Below are 21,295 nucleotides of genomic sequence, written 5' to 3' on the forward strand. Positions count from 1 at the left end.
CAGGCTCTGGAGGCTTTCTTTGAGCCTCTGGGAGGGTGCAAATTTCCTTCCCCGGGTCCGGAGCCCCTCCAGAGGCTGGAAACAGGGCCCATTTCCCGCCTTCCGAAACTTCCAGGAGGCCTGTTTTTCTCCCTCCCCGAGCCTCCATATGGGCCCTGCACTTACCTAGCATCCAAAACAGGCCACAAGGAGGACTTCTGGGAGGGGTCAGGGTGGGTGGGTGGGGCCAAACAAGGGTGGGGATTTGGAGGTTCTCTGAAACTGGCTATAATTAACTATGGGTTCTCCCTGAACCTGGGCAAACATGTAGCAGCCCACCCAGTGGTGGGATTCAGCCAGTTTGCACCTATTTGGGAGAACCGGTTGGTAACTTTCTAAGTAGTTTAGAGAACCGATTGTTGGAAGAAATCTCATTTTGTTTTTTTCCACTTTTACAGGGCTAACCCTGTAAGGAAGGCAGGAAGGAAACTATTCTGGTGTTTCTAGCCTAATCTTTATTGACCTGCTTACAGAAACTGCCATCTCCGGTTAACCCTTATTACATTGTAACAGTTAAGGCGAAGCACCCATCGACCAAGTGACCTTGAGTTGGCCATGCCCACCCAGTCACATGACCACTGAGCCGCACCTACCCAGAGGTCATTATGGCAGAGAACCGGTTGTTAAATTATTTGAATCCCACCCACTGAGCCCACCCCATCCCCTGCCTCCTTCCCATTGCTGAGAGAAAGTGACTGGCCCAAGAACAACAGAGTTGGAAGGGACTTAGGAGGTTTTATAATCCAACTCCCTGCTCAAGGAGGAGACCCTATTCCATTTCTGACAAATGGCTGTTCAACCTCCTTTTAAAAGCCTCCAGTGTGTGAGCACCCACAACTTCTGGAGGCAAGTCGTTTGGACTGGTTTATTGTTCTCACTGTCTGAATTTTCTCCCTAATTCTTGATTGGATCCTCTCTCTGATAAGTTCCATCCCTTACTTCTTGTCCTGTCTCAGGTGCTTTGGAGAATAACCTCTCTTCTTTGTGAACACCTCTTAAACAGAGGTGGTATTCAGCAGGTTCTAGAGAACCAGTAGCTGGTTCTAGAGAACCAGTAGCGAATTTAGTGGATTGGTGGAAGGACGAGGACTGGAGCCAGAAGTGCCAGAACAGGAACACTTTATTCAGGTAACTATTTACAGGCGATTCAGCACCTTCCCTGCTTGACAGCTATTTATACAGAGCTGTCAAGCAGGAAAAGCCAATGAGCACGCTCCTAGCGGCCCACGCTCAGCCAAGCCACGCCTTAGCCAATTAGGGCGTGGCTGGCTGGTTGCTAGCCGCTAGGTCGTAAGTCGAGGACTTTCCGAGTCCTCAACAGCGAAAATTTTGAGTAGTTCGGAGAACCAGCAAAATACCACCTCTGGCTGGCCCCACCCCCATCGATTCCTGTCTCCAAAGTCCCAGTGATTCGTGGGTGCTCTTTGTTACCCTGCACAGGAAAATGGAAAGCAGGTTGGTGGGGTATGGAGGGAATGAGGATTTTCTGCAGTAACCTTGCCAAAGAGTGGGGCGGGAACATTGATTTTGCAGTATCCCTTCCCCTGCCACACTCACCAATCCACACCCACACAATCCACACCATGCCCACCAAGCCATGCCATAGAACAAGTGTAAACAAATTTGAATCCATCACTGCCTTAAATATTGGAAGACTGCTATCATGTTACTCCCCTAAATTTTCTCTGTATGAGACTACACATTCCCAGTTCCGTGCAACCATTCTTATATAGGACTAGAATTACCCAGTCTCCCAATTTCTAGCCTGCTGCCTTCAACCATTACACTAAACTGCCTCTTAATGTATGAGCAACATATTAATTAATCATCAGGATAGCTCAGTTCAAGAGCCATCTTTAGATATATTCTGGACTAAAGCATTAAACAAGTCTATGAATATATGCCAGAAAATGAAAGATTGCATCTATAATAAGAATGGATGGTTTGTACCTTTTCCCCTCTTTTTAAAAGTCACTTTGGCCATAGTTGCTAATAAGTGGGACATATATCTTTCTTTTTCATGGATAAATAAATGATAGAACAGGCTTAATGTATTTTAAAGTTCAAAAGCTATCCCAGAATCTTAGTTACTTCAGCTACCAGCTCTCTCTTTCAATGTTATATGTAGCCTCCAGCCATAAAAAGGCTAAGGCTCCCTCATCTGTTTTATGATAAGTGAAACCACTTCAGAGACTCGTAACAAAAATCAATCTGAGTGATCTATTTGACAAACACATTCAACATTTCTACAGGAAACATGATGGTTATCAAACCTCACTGGATATTTGATAGGACGGGTTATGGCAGGATTGGGGAAAAATTCTATTTCAGAGATAAGAGATTTTTCCCAAGCTAATAATTCAGTTTATAATTTCTCCAACATTTGTGTTACGATTGGCCCCAGCGTGTTCCTATAAGCGTTGCATAAAAATGATTTTTTTAAAAAGTAAGCTGCCCTTCAAGTCACCCCAACATTTCTTTCTTCACTAAAAAGAAAAAGAAAAGAAAAGCCAGGAATATGTTAATGGAGTTGATCAAAGCTAGTTGAAATACCTTTCTGAAACATCTGTTCCAATTTCCCAGGGCTCTCCTTGATGTTGTTCGCAGCTGAGTGCGGCTTCCATAGAATATTAAACGGAATTATTTACTGTGTGTTTGGATTATCCATAGCCTACTTCATTTTACGTAAGTATTAATAACAATTATAATCTGATCAGAAGGAAAGCTGGCCAGTTCTTAATTTAACATTTTTATTGAGTTATACCCTGTTTCCTGGAAAATAAGACCTCCCCAGATAATAAGCCCAATCGGGCTTTTGAGCACATGCGCTAAAATAAACCCTCCTCCCAAAATAAGCCCTCCCCTAAAATATTAAGCACATGCACAACCAGTCAACCCCATTTCCTGGGGGGAGACATGCTCCATGCACCCCACATGCACCTGCCATTCATGTGGAATGGCCTCATGTAGGCCGCTCCCGCAAACCCTGGCTACCGCGCCCCTACTCTTAGTGGCGGTCACAAAGGTCCAGCAACACTAGGGCTGGCAGGAGTTTGCTAAAACAGAGACAGAACTTCTGGCCCTCTCTGGATCAGCTGAACCACAGGCCGAGGTTAAGAGGCCTCTTGGACCTCAAAAATAATAAGACCTCCCCAAAAATAAGGGCAAGCACTTATTTCAGGGGTCAAAGAAAATAAGACCATGTCTTATTTTGGGGGAAACACGGTAAGATAAAACAAGACACAAAATACAAAAGTAAATAGGGAAATAGAGGGGTGAAGAGAGGGAAGAGAAGTGAGGAAGGTTAGGGGAAAAAAGTAAAAGAAGCATTTGACTTCCGACTCTCTCTGTTGCAGTAAAATAAGGCATTAACACCAAATGATAACTTTTTGTTTTTCATACTAGTATAATAGCCATTTCGATAAGGATCAGGTTGTCTGTCTAATCTGTAAAACCCAAAATCGAAGTTTCACTCTTTTCCACTTCAAGCACAAACTTCAGAAGCAGTTCCCATGTGGAAACAAAAGTACTTACGTTCTTTTCTTTAATCAAATTGACAATTTCGCCATTTTAGCCAACTCCGTCAACTTCTGCTACCTTTCGTCCATGGGAGGAATCGAAGTGCCTTTCCATTTTGTGCACACAATAGACCAGGGGTGTCAAACTTGATTTCATTGAGGGCCACATCAAGGTTGTGTTGACCTCAGGGGTTCAGGGGGGTGTGGCCAGGACAGGCATGGCCAGCTTGATATCACTGGTGTCAGGGGCACCTGTGGGGGTCTGAATGCTCTGCCAGTGAAAACAGGCTCCTGAACTCCATTTTTGGCTGCGATGGCCTCCTTCAACCCTCCGCCAGTGAAAATGGAGTTCAAGAGCTCCATTTTCACTGCCAGAGGCACTGCGGGCTGCTCCTTTGCTGTTTTCAGGGCGGCCCCATGGGCCAAATTTAAGCTCCCTGCAGGCCAGATCCGGCCCCTGGGCCTTGAGTTTGACACCCCTGAAATAGACTATTGTATGAGCTCTCTTAACCTTCATGCCCCAAAAAAGGTTTTAAAGAATTTCCAAAGAGTATTCAGTTAAGAATTTTGAGAGTTTTAAACTGAAATTTAGTTTCACAGCAGGTGAATCAAACAGCAAAGAGAAACAGTCCATTAAAAAGGTATAATTATTATTATTATTAATGTGGGTTTAACATAGTGCATCAACAAAAAACAGAGTGGTATTTAGCAGGTTCTGACCAGTTCTGGAGAACCAACAGCGGAAACTTTGAGTAGTTCTGGAGAACTGGTAAATACCACCTCTGACTAGCAATGCCCCCATCTATTCTCTGCCTCCCGAGTCCCAGTTGATCTGGAGGGAATGGCGATTTTACAATATCCTTCCCCTGCCACACCCACTAAGCCACATCACACCCAACAAGACATGCCCACAGAACCAGTAGTAAAAAATTTGAATCCCACCACTGAACAAAACATTGAAAATAAAACAATAAAAACACAGGGAGCAGGCATTAAAAGTGCACCGTTTGGAAATGCATTTAATTTCATCCATTTCAAAGGATTACTCATCCATTTCAAAGGATTACTCAAGATTATTTGTTAATTAGTTAGTTAATTATCCTAAAGAAATATATTTCCAGCATTTTGCTATAGTACCCTAACACTAACAAAGTAAAAAAGTGGAATTAATTTTTGATGCTGCACCATTTTTATCAATTGCCCAGAGATACCGTAATTATGCAATTTTTCTAATTTACTGAAGAAATTTCAATGGAGGTTTGTAACATGTACTAATTTAATTACATCCCTTCCACACGTTATAGTAAAGCTTTGATTAATATAATGGTCATTTAAAGGGCTCATACTACCCATTTAGTTTGAAGAGGGTCAGAAAAGTAAGTTTTATTACAATGACTGATTTTCCTCCAAAGCAAAGTTATGTAAGTTTAAAACTTTTTTATTTGCAATTAAACAGGAAAAGGGTGATTAGAACGTTGATTTTGGAAAATTTTAAATGGTGTAAGAAGCCAGATGAACTGGAAACAAAAATTTGGCAAGTTATAAGAATATTCCCTGTGGTTTAAAATCTTATTGAAATCTATAAAGACTTGAGTTTAAATGAAAAAAACAACAATCCAGTATCTTCTTGGGAAAATGTTCTAGATGACAGAAAAACATGATAAGGGGAAACCTTGAAGGCTGGTTACTAGAGGCAGCCAGATAGAATTAAAGATTATAATTAAAAGAGAATTCCTAGTAACGCACAATGGAATAAAGTAAAACAGTGGTGGGATTCATTTTTTTACTACTGATCAGTAGGCATGGCTTGGTGGGCATGGCATGGCTTGGTGGGCATGGCTTGGTGGGCTTGGCAGGGGAAGGATACTGTAAAATCTTCATTCCCTCTCCACTCCAGTAGAAGGTTACTGCAAAAATCTCCATTTTTTCCCGCTCAACTGTGACTCGGGAGGTAGAGAATAGATGGGGGTGAGGCCAGTAAGAGGTGGTATTTACTGGTTCTATGAACTACTCAAAATTTCCACTATCGGTTTTCCAGAACTGGTCAGAATCTACTGAATACCACATCTGGAGTAAAATATTTAAACTCTGAAAGCATTTAAAGATCTTTGATAACAATGTACCTAGAACATACTCTCTAGACTAGCTGATAAATAAATAAGGACTTAAAGGAAACAATATAAAGAATATAGCTGAAAATCAGGCTATTTTAGATATGGATTTAATATTGACAGGATACAAGAATCATATTGACAAAGATGTTATGTAGGACCTAGAAATGAAACTGACTGAGGTTTTAATAACTGAAAGCAACACACAACTAATAAATTAGAGGGGTGTCTTGGATGTGTGGACTTTAACTCACAAAAGTGACAGACAATTTCCTTATTTTTGGATTGACAAAGCAGATGTGTTCTAAAGAGAGACCCCAAAAAATCAGCTTTTGGGACATTACATAAAAAGAATAAACAAGTTTATGAAGTTGGCTTATTTGATCTAAGTTAAACTCCTTTTCTCCTCTTTTCCCCAATAGCTTTTAATGAGTGTCTCTTGGCCAGGATGGAATGATAAGGCTTTATTATCACATGTACTATGTATATTATGCAAAATAATAATGTAATATAGAATTGGAAGGAGCTCTTCAGGTGTATGGAGTCCCACCTCCTGTAGGCATTTATTTCAAGCCTGATAGCCTCCTCCTGAATCCACAACTTCTTCTGTCTCTCTGCATTGCTGATTCCACACTGAAACTATTCTTCCTGTAAGGAAGTTTTATCTAACATTCAATCAAAATCTGCCGTCCTGTTACTTAAATCCATTGTTTCCTGTCCTATCTTCTGGAAGGAGAGAAGACAGGATTGAAGTCTCTTTCGTGAGAATTTCTTCTAGCACTTTTGAAGAGCTCTCCTCAGTCTTCTCCAGGCGAATGCCCCCAGCTCCTTTAAGATTTCTCCACACGAATCGCTATCTAGTCCCTGATGGTTATCATCTTCTGAAGCTTTTCCAGCTTTTATAAAACACCTTTGGGAGGGAAAGGGGCTTTTTTTCAGCTGTTTGAGGGTGAGACAAGGAGTAACAAGTGGAAGGTTAGAACTAAGGAGAAATTTCCTGATGTTTGATATTCTGTTTCATGTAAAGCACCACAGAGCAAACAAAGAGCACAGTCACCATGTGCTTTACTGCTCAACAATATAACTGTAACAGGAAACTCTACTTAGAGCAAAAGAACATAGAGCTGCAAAGAAGGGATATAGAATATGTCCCTAACATCGTGTCCCTTGTGTCCTTTGTGGGTGGTAGTTTACAAAATCCTGAAGAATCAGGACTGCTGGGTCTTCTGCTGAAGTCTTGCAACCAAGAAAGTGTGTACATCTGTCTCCAAAGCCAATTCCCTCTCTTGTCTCCTACCTTTTATGTCTCGCATTAACTCACTTTGTTCCACCCTGATCTCCATAAATCCATGGCAGAATTATTCTTTCCAGTCTCTTTCAGAATGTCCTGGTATTCACTAAACACAGATGACTTGAGACGCCCAGGCTGCAAAGAACATCCAGTCGCTCCTTAAGCAGTCAGCACAGCTATCAAACTCCAGAATTGGGGGAGTTGCAACGCATGTTATGGACCCCAGTTCCTTGCCGGGGAAATGTCAACGAAGTCTGGCCTAACCTTTATATTGGAGATCTGTAAGCAAATGAGTTTTTATGCCTTATCTTGAAAAGTATTGAATTTCTTCTATTAGAGAGGGAAGAAAAGGGAAGATGGAAAAGCATTCCTACTTGGAATTAAGCCCTATCCTCCTTAATCAGGTTTACCTTTGACTACTATTTTACAGATAGTCCTCGACTTAAACAAAGGGGCCCCAAATTTCTGTTGCTAAGTGAAACATTTGTTAAGTGAGTTTTGCCCCATTTCACCACTTTTCTTGTCACAGCTGTTAAGTGAATAAAAGTTGTTGATAGGTAGTAAACTGGTTATTAAGGGAATCTGGCTTCCCCATTGACTTTGCTGGTCAGAAGGTCGCAAAAGGGGATCATGTGACCTTGGGAGACAGCAACGGTCATAACTGTGAACCAGTTGACATGCATCTGAATTTTGATCATGTAACCGTGGGGATGCTTCAAAGGTTGTAACTGTGAAAAATGCCCCTAGATCACTTTTTCCAGTCCCTCTGTGCAGGCATGCGAGCCATCGCTCCAGTTCAGCTCCACCACACATACACATGTGCCTCCCACCAGCAAGCTGATTTTTGGGTCTCTCCATGCGTGGGGGTGGGGGCATGCATGGGGGTGGGGAAGGACCCTTACGGCCTATTTTTGCTCCCAGGAGGCTGCAGGGAGGCATATTAGGCCCAAAATGGGGCATGAGGGGGTCACGCACGCATGTGCAGGAGGGCGGGTGGAGAGCAATAGCAATAGCAATAGCAGTTAGACTTATATACCGCTTCATAGGGCTTTCAGCCCTCTCTAAGCGATTTACAGAGTCAGCATATCGCCCCCACAGTCTGGGTCATTTCACCCACCTCGGAAGGATGGAAGGCTGAGTCAACCTTGAGCCGGTGAGATTTGAACCGCTGAACTGCAGATAACAGTCAGCTGAAGTGGCCTGCACCCACCTCGGGGGTCACGTGTGCATGCACAGGAGCTGAGGAGTGCAGGGGGTTTGTGCATGCATGTGCAGGGGCAGGGCACACCGGGGGGTTGTGTGCACATTGTATGCACTTTCCGCACATGACGACAAAAGGTTAGCCATCACTGCTCTATAATATTGAACGGTCACTAAATGAACTCTTGTAGGTCAAGGACTACCTGTACTGTATCATATAACTATTATTGGATCTTAATTGGCCAATCATTATACAGGTAATCTGTGACTTACGGCGGTTCATTTAACAGCCGTTCAAACTTACAACGGTGCTGAAAAAAATGTCATACTTATGACCATCGCAGTATCCCCGCAGTAACACGATCCAAAATTTGGACTCTTGGCAACCAGTATGCATGTATATTTACAATGGTTGCAAAAAAAGGTCATGAAACTGGGTGCAACACACTTAACACACTTTTCGCAACTAAAATTTTGCTCCCCGTTATTTTTGTAAGCAGGACTGCTTGTAAAAGATGGGTTAAACTGAACGAGACCAGTGGGAACAAGTTCCCAAATTCTTGTCCAAAAGCTGGAAAAATAACACAACCTTTGCTTTGTAACACGTTTCTTTTTAAAGTCTCCATTATAAATTCATTACTACAATAATATTTGTTGTCGAAATTATCCCTGGCTCAGAGTATGTGTTCACCTAAACACAAAGATATCAAAATTAGTGTTCTATTGCCCTGTTCATTAAATAAGTAACGATGATCACAGAGGCTACTTGTATGTTTGGTCCAGGTTTTAAAGACAGCAAGGAAGTGAGGTCCATCTCACATCTTCAGGTCCTCCTTTCTTCTGGTCCAGTTAGCACCACAGGTGATAAAAATTAGGAAACGCGTGGAGAATGAGAGTTCCTGGAGGAAAGAGAAATGGGCTGTGCCAGAGTTTGGAGCTCATTTAGAAGGTCAAATTAGATGCCACGGACCACAGAACAGAAGCTAAGAGTTCCTTCTACCAAAGCAAAGAGTAAAATTTGGGCAATAGAGAGAGAAGTATTCAAGGATGTAATTGGAATCATAGAGGATCATCTTGAGACTTTTTTTCAGGTCAACAGCTGAAGACTTGTCTCAGCGTGGTCCCCTGCCCCACGTGTTGAACCTGCATCAATGATTCTCTAGGGCAGGGATCTCCAACCTTCGCATCTTTAAGACTTGTGGACTTCAACTCCCAGAATTCCTCACCCAGCATGCCTGAGGAATTCTGGGAGTTGAAGTCTACAAGTCTTAAAGTTGCCAAAGTTGGCGATCGGGCTCTAGGGAGAAAGCTTCATCCTCCTCAACTTCTTACATTTCCATGATCCATATAACCAAACACTAAGGTTTGAATAAGCATGAAAAAGCTGTTTCTGCAACCCAAAACCTTCTTCTTATTTATCTCCTCTGTAATTTCTTACTGGCTGACATCTAGCACCAAACTTTTGGTTGCCAGCAGAGATACAAATTTATGCACTAGTAATTGTTTATTTTTAGTGATACTATGTTTCCACAAAAATAAGACCAGGTCTTCTATAATGGGGAATCCTCATTTCCTCCCAATCATCTGGGACTCGGGAGGCAGAGAATAGATGCGGCAGGGCAGCCAGAGGTGGTATTTGCCATTCCCGAACTACTCAAAATTTCCGCTACCAGATCTCCAGAACTGGTCAGAACCTGATGAATATCACCTCTACTTCAAACAATCATTAATTAGCAACAAAGGAGATGCAGAAAAGGCTTTAACTCTTCCTTCCCCCATCTGGATTATTGCAGCCCAGACAGATAACAAGGGAAGAAACCCTTTGATTGCTTTTAGGCAGGTCATTGATTAGTACTTTATGCATGTGCCCATGATCCTATTGTGATTTATTGTACTCCATTCAGCTGAAAACCAGATTATAGATTTTAAGCAAATGGATCAATAAATATAAGCCAATACAAACACCAGAGACTTTCTGGCACCATGCTGAGTGGTTGTTAAAAGCCTGGTGCTTAAAGCACCACCTATTAGCTCTTGAAGATGGAACAATGAAATCAGATAAAATTCACATCATCCGAACATTATTCCCTGAATCCTGCTTGATGGTGGATAAGAGGAAAGGAGAGGAGAGGAGAAGGAAGGGGAGAGAAGGAAGGAAGAAAGGAAAAAGAGAGTGAGAGAGAGAAAGAAGAAAGAAGGAAAGAAAGAAAGAAAAGAAAAAAAGAAAAAGAAAGATAACGAACGAAGAAAAGAAAGGAAAGAAGAAGAAAGAAAGGTTTTTGTCAGATACCTTTCTACATACTACTTGGAATAAAGCTTTTGTCTTTTAAAAAGTGTTTATTTGCTATATAATTCTTTTACATTACCATTTTCTCTTGTAAAACAGACTTGGCAGGTTTTAATTGCACTTACTTAGAAACAAGGGGCCTAACAGAGGGATTTAAAAAAGTAAAGAGGTGAACTGCAATTGTATGATCAAAGGGTCAGCTTTTACATGCTTACCATCCATGTGTATAGGGCCACAGTGGCTCAGTGGCTAAGATGCTGAACTTGTCGATCAGAAAGGTCAGCAGTTCGACGGTTTAAACCCCTAGTGCCGCATAACCGAGTGAGATCCTTTGACTTTTCCCAGCTTCTGCTAACCTAGCAGTTCGAAAGCATGTAAAAAATGCAAGTAGAAAAATAGGAACCCCTTTGGTGGGAAGATAACAGTGTTCCATGCGCTTTTGGCGTTTTAGTCATGCCAGCCACATGACCACAGAGACATCTTCTGACAGCGCTTGCTCTTTGGCTTTGAAAACAGAGATGAGCACCGCCCCCTAGAGTTGGGAACAACTAGTACATATGTGCCAGGGGAACCTTTACCTTTACCTTATGTATGTGTATGTGAATGTGTGTTCCACTAGAAGAGAATATTTGTGGCTCAGGATTTAACCGTGGCATCCTTGGTGGCCTCTGAGCTCAATTATTTTATTGCAGACATTTCATTATCCAGCTAGGTATCATCATCAGTGCTAGATGGGTAGGATGTTACCTAGTGGGTAATGAAACATCTGCAACCAGGGAGCACTAAGGAGCCCGTATGTATGTATGTATGTATGTATGTATGTATGTATGTGTATATGTATATGTATATGTATATGTTAATGTGTATATATATATATATATATGTGTGTGTGTGTGTGTATATATATATATGTGTGTGTGTGTGTGTGTGTGTGTGTGTGTGTGTTTTATATATATGTTATAAAATTAACCCAGGCATCTTTGTTTGCAGCTACATAGCCCGGAACATAGACCAGCTGCGCCGGATGGCATCACTCATATTGTGAATGCTGCCGCGGGAAGATTCCACATTGATACGGGAGCCAAGTTCTACCGAGACCTGCCGGTTGATACTCTGGGGTGGAAGCCGATGATGATCCAAAGTTTGATCTCAGCATTTACTTTCCTACCCAACTGCTAAATACATTAGGGCAGCGTTGAACTCACCCAGAGGTAAACAGAGTGGACTGCATCTCCTCAGGTGTCCTGGTACCAGAGGTGGGATTCAATACTTTAATAACCAGTTCTCTGCCCTAGTGATCAGCTGGGTGGGCGTGGGCATGGCCAGGGGGTGTAATAGGCAGCACTCAGCCTCCTGCACACATACCCAGGAACAAAAACAGGCTGGGGGGGCACACCACATCTCCGTGCCCCATTTTGGGCCTAGTAGGCCTCCCTGCACTTACCTGGGAGCCAAAACAGGGCATGTAATGATCCCTGGAAGGGGCGGGGCAGGAAGGGGCATGGCCAGCCAGCAATTTAACAGCCTGTTCACCGGAACCAACCCGAACTGGCTGAATCCCACCATGGTAACCATGTTCCATCCAACATCTAGCTAGTATTGCCTTATCATGTTGGTGGATGGACCTTACACCTCACACAAGCCTACATCCATCCATCCAAATCCACACAGCCTATATACATATTCTCTTGTTAACCTTTCATCTGTGTAGCCACCCATTCTATATATTGGCTTTTCTTAGTATGTGCATATTCCTGGCATATTCCCTCGACGATGTCTAGATGTTCTGTTACAAGCTTCTCCAAGCCTTAGTAGGATGGTAAAATGAGGATTAAAAATGGTTCCTGGTGGTAGGTCTATTGAAATTTGCCACAGCCAATTTGTGATGGCCAACTATGGCTTACTTGCCATGGCCAACTTGCCACAGAAATTTGCCACGGCCAACTCACTGCAGGACAATTTGTTGCAGGAAACATTACACTAATATCAAAGAAATGGTGAAACAAAATCATTAAATAAAGGATGCAAAAGGAGGGACAGAATGCAATGTGAATAGCAAAAATTAAAATAATGTTTAATTTATTTAAATAGTTAAATAGAATTGTTAAATTGTCCCGCAACTTTGTCCCGTGGCCAGTGAGCCATGGAGAGTTGTCCTGCAGCAAGTTGGCCATGATGAGTTGTCTTGCAGCAAGTTGGCTGTGATTGGCCACAGCTAGTTGGCCATGATGTGTTGGCCGCAGCTAGTTGGCTGTGGCGAGTTGTTTCATTCCCATTGGTGGAGGAGTTGGTGTTTTTATCCTTTCCTTATTTCTGTTTCAAGGGTGGGGTAAAATAGTCCAGTAAAGGGGAGCAGGAGGATGAGGACTGCAGTAAGGTGCGTTCAAATACAGGTAGTCCTGCACTTACAACCATTCATTCATTTATAACCATTGAAAGTTATAGCAGGACTGAAAAAATGACCTACAACTGGTCCTTGCACTTACAACCATTGCAGCATCAACAGAGTCACATGATCAACATTCAGGTATGTAAAATTGGGCATGGTTCATTTAACCACCACCTTGCTTAACAGACATTCTGGTTCCAATTGTGGCCGTCAGTCAAAAATTTGTTGTTCAGTCACTAAATTGTGTGCGATCTCTTTGCGATCTCATGGACCACAGCACCCTAGGCTGCCCCTGTCTCCCACTGCCTCCTGGTGTTTGCCTGAATTCATGTTCATTGTGTTGATGACACTATCTAACCATCTTCCTGGAATTTACCCAAATTCATGTTCATTGAGTCAATGACACTCTCTACCCATTGTCTGCATCCTCTTCTCCTTTTGCCTTCCATAATTCCCAACATCAGGGTCTTTTCCAAGGAGTCCTCTTCTTTTCCTTTGGTGGCCAAAGTATTTTGAGCTTCAGCTTCAGGATCTGTCCTTCCAAAGGTCAGTCAGGGTTGATTACCTGTACGAAAGTCAAGAATTGCCAGTAATTAGTGCAATCATTAGGATTACAATAAGGCTCCTTGACATGTCCATGTATATTACAGATAAGTTTGGAAGATCTTTTCACTTGACACCAATGGAATTTTTTTTTCCAGACCAAATGCTGTGGTAGAACAGGAGGATGAGGACAGATGAGGATATTACATGGATGCATACCAGCCATTAGCTGATTCCTTTTTAATTAGCTAGAGTAGGATGTCTAAGGGATGCAATGGCTCAGTGGCTAAGATGCTGAGCTTGTTGATCAAAAGATTGGCAGTTTGGCGGTTCGTATCCCTAGCGCCGCATAATGGAGTGAGCTCCCATTACTTGTCCCAGTTTTCTGCTAACCTAGCAGTTCGAAAGCATGTAAAAATGCAAGTAGAAAAATAGGACCACCTTTGGCGGGAAGTTAACAGCATTCCATGCATCTTCAGCATTAGCCATACTGGCCACATGACCACAGAGACATCTTCAGATAGTGCTGGCTCTTCTGCTTTGAAACAGAAATGAGTACCGCCCCCTAGAGTTGGGAAAGACTAGCATGTATGTGCGAGGGGAATCTTTACCTTTATCTTTAGGATGTCTCAACCTCAGCTCCCAGAAATTATGATATTGATGATTCTATTTCCTCCCAAAGAAATCTTCCAGGATAGAAGTCTGTAAAGATTCTCAGTCATCCAGATCATGGTTCTCCCAATGGTCCTTTTTCAGGAGGCAATTGGACTTTCTTGTTTTTTTTTTTCTTTGAAGGCATTTCGCTTCCCAACCAAGAAGCTTTTTCAGCTCTGAGAGGATGGCGGGGAATGGAACCACCATTAAGTCAGAGCTGAAGAAGCTTCTTGGATGAGAAGCAAAACATCTTCAAAGAAAAAACAAACAAGAAAGTCCAGGTGCCTCCTGTGTCAGAGTCTGTTGCAGAAATCACATCCAGAAACTGATCCAGCAGGATTCATTAACTTCTTTATATACATAACAACACATGAATAACTGTACAATACCTACAGCAGATTCTTCCAATGTGGTAGAGAGGAGAGATTGTAAGCAGGTTCAAACACAGGCAGGCTAAATTAGTTCTCTTGCACAGACTCGGAGCTACATAGGTAAGCCACGCCCAGGCTCCAAGCCATCTGGCATGGTTCTCAGTCACCAAATAGTTCCCATTGGCTGACCTACTTGTCATGCCTATACATTGGCTGACCTTGTTATCATGTCCTATTCCAGCCAGTCCCCAATAGCTGACCTGTTGCTATGTCCTATTCCAGTTCATGAATATTCTGACACCCTGAAAAAACACCTTTGGGACTTCCAGGACAGATAAACTTTTCTTTTTCAGTTGAATGCTCACCTACAACCTATGTTTTTCTGGGGGGGACAGGAGGAACCAGTGGAAATTTAAGAGATGAAAAAATGCAGGGAGGGTGAAGAGAGGCTCAACTAAGGACTAGGTTCTCCTTTAGGGTAGAGAAGTAGGACTGAGCATTTTGGTCAAAGCTGGAGGGTTCCTCTTCTATATTAGAGCATCAAAGTTAAGACTTTCCAAGTTGGGTTGTAATATTTTTTGGAGTCTGAGTCTCATTGCCATTGAGTAACACATAGATTTACAATGCCAATATTCTCTTCTGACCCAACCTTCGCAGAAGCAAGAAACAGACTCCTCCCAAAGAAAAGCCCCCTCTTTATTTACCTCTTGTGAATTAATGACATTTACCCAGCGAAAGTCCAGGCAAGAGTCCTGCAAGGAGTTAACTTCAGCAACAGACCTTATCAGTTCATTACCATAATTGCAATGCCATGAGCTCCCAGCCTAAAGGCTGCAAATTAAGTTTTGGCAAGCAGTCTTTGTGACACAAAACACAATGAGCAAAATCTTCAGAAATATGAACTGTTGTCTCCTACGACCAACACTCCTCTTTCCTTCTATTATTCCACAGCCAGGGATGGGCCCTTCAGCGTCCACATTTGATTTGCTTCCCAAATCAACTCCTTGTCCTCCGTTGTTCACCTCTCCTAACTGCTCTGCACATATGTGCATCTGCAACAGGCCCCAGCTGTTCTTCTTCCCCACTCATCTTTTCCTCCAAAGGCAGCTGCCTCTCCGGTGGCTGGGAAATGTCGACGCCCCTGGATCTATCTCTGGGTCTGACGGAGAACATACCTCAGAGCCCTCCCAAGACTCCAGAATGGGCCCAAGTTCTTCCCAACCTCTTCATCGTCCGAGTCTGCCACCAGCTCCGCTGACAGCTGGCGAGCCACAACACATTCTGAGTGTCAACCTTCATAGTTTAAGAAGGACATAAAAGTGCACAGATCCTATTTAAAAACCAAAATGCTAGATTCAGTATGTGGGAACAACCTAATTCAGGATGATCAAACCCAAAACTTACACTTACACTTACACCACCCCCCCCAGTTAGGGATTGTCCCTTGCTAAATCTCTTCCTTTGCTGCTGGTTCTGGCTATATTTAGATAGATAGGAATCAAGTTTCTTCTCCTGCTGCTGAGGGTGGTACAGACACTCCAGAGAAATTTATTCTCTGTTGATCCAACAAAACAGGAATGCCCAAGAGATGGGGAGGAGTTCAGGTGTCCGTGCTCCTCATCTTTTTGGGAAATAAATTTGCCTTGCAAGGAAAATGAGATAGGACTGGAAACCAGGCATCAAGGAATAATTCACGCTTTGCTGGGATCGCCAAGGATGACACTGAACCTACAATCTCAGTTCCTGAGGTCACAGATTTTACCCTGAGGAGTTACAGAAGAACCCTCTCCCTGCTTCCCTTACATTCTTCCACTGCCCTCGCGTAAGCCCAGTGAGCATCTTGTTCTTGTTGATTGTTTGCACTTAAATATGCCTCCAGCTAAAAAGGGACACGGTGGCTCAGTGGCTAAGATGCTGAGCTTGTCAATCAGAAGGTTGGCAGTTCAGTGGTTTGAATCCCTAGTGCCGTGTAATGGAGTGAGCTCCCGTTCTTTGTCTCAGCTTCTGCCAACCTAGCAGTTTGAAAGCACATAAAAATACAAGTGGAAAAATAGGGACCATTTTGGTGAGAAAGTACAGTGTTCCGTGTCTCTTTAGCATTTAGCCATGCCGGCCACAATAAAGGCAGGCAACCTTTACCTATGCCTCCAGCTGCTGAAGATAAATCCCCCAAAAAGGGCTAAGAAAGAGAGAGCCCACAAACATTTTTAAATACAGAAATTCTAAAACATGCACACATATCCTATCTCACATCTTTACAGTTCAAGATAATCCCCAGTCCAAATCTGTAGTGCAACGTCTAAATACATACAGCATAACAAATATAACACTAACAGGACCAGCCCCTTGTATATACCAGAGCAGGGAGCAAACAGGATGCAAACCCCACCCCTGCTAGCTCTGATGGTGTTACCAAGTTGGGCAATGAAATGTTTGCAAGAAAACAACTAAGCACCAAGGACCCCACTTATTACAAACACAATATTAGTAGCTTTGGCATGGCGCCGCTGTTTAATTTGTACAGAAACAATTTCGCGACGATGCTGGATTTCTTCACCCTTTACCATCATTACTATTATCACCCATATTACCTTTATTCATCCTTATCACCTATATCACTTCTATCAGGAGTCCCGGTAGCACAGTGGTTAGAATGCAGTACTGCAGGTTAGCCTGGAGTTCAATCCTGATGGGCTCAAGGTCAACTCAACTTTCTATCCTTCCGAGGTTGGTAAATGAGGACCTAGATTGTTGAGGGAAATATGGTGACATTCTAAACATCCCAGATATTTTCTAAAGCACTGTGGGGTGATACATAAATCTAAATGTTATTGCCAAATACTATTTATCAGAGTTATCTCAATCAATTGAGGTACTGTAAGGTGGTTTTTTTACCACTGGTATCTTAGCTGTTCCCATGATCATTGCTACACTAGATCCACAACACATAGACAAATAGACACATATTTGAGCCGAGGTGGCGCAGTGGTTAAATGCAGCACTGCAGGCTACTGCTAGATCAGCAGTTCAGCGGTTCAAATCTCACCGGCTCAGGGTTGACTCAGCCTTCCATCCTTCCGAGGTGGGTAAAATGAGGACCCGGATTGTTGGGGGCAATATGCTGACTCTCTGTAAACCGCTTAGAGAGGGCTGAAAGCCCTATGAAGCGGTATATAAGTCTACTGCTATATACATAAAGAACATCTACATATGTCAGCAGCCGATCCTCCCCTGTTTCTGTGCAGACAGGCAGCTCTCCATCCAATCGACCTCCTCCCCCAATGCCTGAGGGGTCTGGGACAGCACTGTCCTCAGACCCTGGCCTCCCCAAACCTGCCAAGGGAGGTGTGCCATCCCTATTAGATGGTCCTGGTTCCTCCTCCTCCAAACTGGGCACCAATGGGACCACAACGCTGTGATTGTGGTGCAATGAATACAACACACAATCCCACTGGATTTACAATATACACTAATACTTACCGCAACACAGAAGTACCCAAAGGACCCAGAAGAGTTAAAAAAGACGTGCAGTTTTACAATTAATAGCCTTGAAGTCGCAGGTCCAATTTCTGCTATGGTTGTTTGCTTGCTTTAATTTATTGCCTGGAAGCTTGCATATTTGCACAGAAAGAAGCTCAAATATTAAAAATTAATTATCTGCTATGCACGAGCTTCTATCATTATTCCTGCATCTTCAACGTAGCTTTTAAAAACATAAATTTCTTGTCTATCAATCATTTCTGTCTCCAGGACAGACTCTGAAGACAGCAATTCGTTTCCCAGGAACTTGACCTGAATAATTCAGTTTATACTGGCCTTGTTTACTCTTGTAAAGGGGTTTCTTTGCTGTGTTGTTCATTGCCTTCACTCTGACTCCTTCCCCAGGCCTAGGCAGGCATCTGACCTCAAAGCCAATTTTTCCAGGAACACTGGGAACAGGCTCAGCTATTCTTCTGTCCTACTGCTGTCTGGCTCCGAAGGTAGCTGATAACTGTCAGACAGTCCTGGCCCCATCTCTGCCTCCAATGCAGAACCCCTCATCAGAGCCTTCCCCAGACTCCAGGACTGGTCCATGTTCCTCCCTTCACTGTCCGAATCTGCTGCCAGCTCCGCTGGCCTCTGGCGGGCTACAACACACATTCCTTTGAATTATTCCCAAGAACCAAGGATGTTGCAAGTATTGGCATAATATACAGTAGATATGGGACTTTTGCAATTAACAGGTAGACATTTGTCAAGGTGCAGATTTTCTAAGTGCCTATAATCACTGGGACCACAAAGGCTGGTTTCTGCCATAGTCTTTCAATTTCAATTTCAGATTTTGATGGTTGTATAGTTCTGCAACTTTTCGTCTTCTGTTCTACAATCTTCTGGTATTGCCACATAAATTAGCCTCCCTTTCTTCTTTTCAACCATAGTTAAACGTGGCCAAGACTTTATCCAGTCTATATTTGGAAATCCCATAATATTTTAGCCTGCTCATTTTTGACTACTTGTTCCAACTACATGCTCCCACCAATTTTTCATTACTGGTCCATAATCATTTTTACTGATGTTCCAGTGAATCGTTTGGTGACTTGTTTATACTGGTGTTTACAATCAGATTCTGCATTTGTTTGATGTTATTGCAGGGGTTGAGTCTATGATCTACTATTTCTTCTGCTTCTTTGCACAATCTTTACTTTGAATTGTTTGATAGTCTTCGTGGCCTTGATTGCCATGAGTTCAAATAGTTTGTTCTTGTGCGGCCAAAATCAACCCTTGACTTTTTTTTATGTTTAATGTTCCAATCGTAAGCTATTGTCAGGCCTTATCTTTATCCTCTTTCCCCCCTCAATGTTTGTAGAAATTGACTGTGTGATGCTTTTGCTTATCAGCATGGTCCAGAACAAACAGAATAACAAACAGAGTTGGGAGGACCTTGGAGGGTCTTCTAATTCCAACCCTCTGCTCAAGTAGGAAGCCCTCTATCATTTCAGACAAAGGTTGTCCAAACTCTTCTTAAAAATTTCCAGTGTTTGGAGCATCCACAACTTCTGGAGGGAAGTCATTCCGCTGGAGGAAAATGTTCCACTAATATTGTTTGTGTTTTATTACATTATTTCAGTATTCACTTTTTTCCCCCTCTATATTTAGTAAGTTCCAATTTCTACCTTGCATCGGGTTCTCCTCTGTTCTACATCTGCAAAATCGAACCTGTTAACCAATAAATGTCAGCAATGTTGAGAACCACTTTTAAATCATTTAAAGTCTTGTTGCACTGGACCTTGCCTTGCATGGTAGGTTATGAAGTGAGTCTACAGAGCTCCAAGGCCTGTATTTCTCTATAAAAAGTTCGATAGAAGATAATTATTCCAATGTATATCTTATACGAAGGGACGTGGTGGCTCAGTAGCTAAGACACTGAGCTTGTCGATCAGAAGGTCGGCAGCTCAGTGGTTCAAATCCCTAGCGCCGCGTAACAGAGTGAGCTCCTGTTACTTGTCTCAGCTGCCAGCCTAGAAGTTCGAAAGCATGTAAAAATGCAGATAGAAAAAATAGAGACCACTTTGGTGGGAAGGTAAAAGCATTCCATGAGTCTTTGGCGTTTAGTCATGCCGGCACATGACCACAGAGACATCTTTGGACAGCGCTGGCTCTTTGGCTTTGAACAGAGATGAGCATTGCCCCCTAGAGTCGGGAACGACTAGCATATATGTGCTTTGTCAGAGGTGACATGTTAAAAAACCAATAAAAGGATTGTGACTCAGATGGTTTAACATTTTCCACAATTCTAGGAAGACCTTGTGTTGTCTCTTTGTATGAATATATATCATTTTCAGGGTTCCAAATAGCATCCAAAAGTAAATCAGAGTCCAAGACAAAGTATTGCTCACAAAGTTCCAATTTACTTAAGAGAGCCGTTTTGGCACATCTAGGAAAACCCAAATCTGAAAGCTTCCCAGTTTTCCCCCACCAGTTGAAAGTTCAAAATCTTGCCCTCACACCCACAAGTCCATCACATGGTCCAATCTCCCACTGCCATGCCGGCAGTTCCACCTATCAGTTCCGGTCAGGTGCAAGACAAAGGATGACTTTGGCTTTCTAGAAAGAATTTTGTTATGGCTACATAGCATTTAACTCATACAATCCCCCCTCTCATTTTCCACAATAGAAAATGCCTAGTAGAATAATAGAAAGTGTGGCAAGCTAAAGACCCAAAATAAAAGATGGCTGCAGGCCTGACATGCAGTTTCCCCTAGTTGTAAACATTTCTAGGACTAAATACAGTGGTGGGATTCAGCCAGTTCACACAACTTCATATCCACAAGAAAAAATGACCTGCAGGCCTTGACAATCATAATATTACAACTTTCTTATTTGCAGGGAAAGTTTTGGTCCACTGTGCCATGGGGATAAGCCGCTCAGCCACCCTGGTGCTGGCTTTCTGATGATCTACGGAAAACAAGAACCTCGTGGAGGCCTTTAAAGACGGTGCGGAGAACATAGAGGGGTCCTGCCCAAACACGGGTTTCCTCAGCCAACTTCGAGAGCTCGACCTCCGGTTGATGATGTGAAAAAGGGAAAGCAACGGGAATCCCTTGAAACTTTAGATATAAAATACTTGAACGTTGGGAAGTCCAAGAAGACCAATTGTATCACCTCAGAAATACTTACATACCTGTGATGTTACAGGCAATGTCATGAAAACTATCTTGTGGCATCTTGTTCAAGATTAAAGTGCTGTGCAGGAAACTTGGTATCTGTTCCTACTGGTTCGGACCCGGTTCAGCTGAGTAGGTATTAACTCAGCCTGCCATGCCCCCGAACGGTTCTCTCCACGGCGCAGTAGGCGCCACCATCTTGTTTTTGTTCCTGTGCACGAGCAGAACATTTTTTTTAGTACTGCGAA

The 21,295-nt window shown here is 42.8% G+C and overlaps 1 protein-coding gene across 1 annotated transcript; it reads left to right on the top strand.

The window, feature by feature from the left end:
- The first annotated feature begins 7,050 nt into the window (after positions 1-7,050).
- LOC116518769 (dual specificity protein phosphatase 13-like) lies at positions 7,051-21,092 on the top strand. The gene is given in 7 exon segments (XM_032232292.1): positions 7,051-7,093; positions 7,096-7,240; positions 11,437-11,468; positions 11,471-11,551; positions 11,554-11,609; positions 11,612-11,657; positions 20,770-21,092. Coding segments are annotated over 7 exon segments (594 nt in total). The 3' UTR covers positions 20,961-21,092.
- The last annotated feature ends 203 nt before the right edge of the window (positions 21,093-21,295 follow it).

This window comes from Thamnophis elegans, chromosome 15, assembly GCF_009769535.1.
Source record: "Thamnophis elegans isolate rThaEle1 chromosome 15, rThaEle1.pri, whole genome shotgun sequence".
NCBI lineage: Eukaryota > Metazoa > Chordata > Lepidosauria > Squamata > Colubridae > Thamnophis > Thamnophis elegans.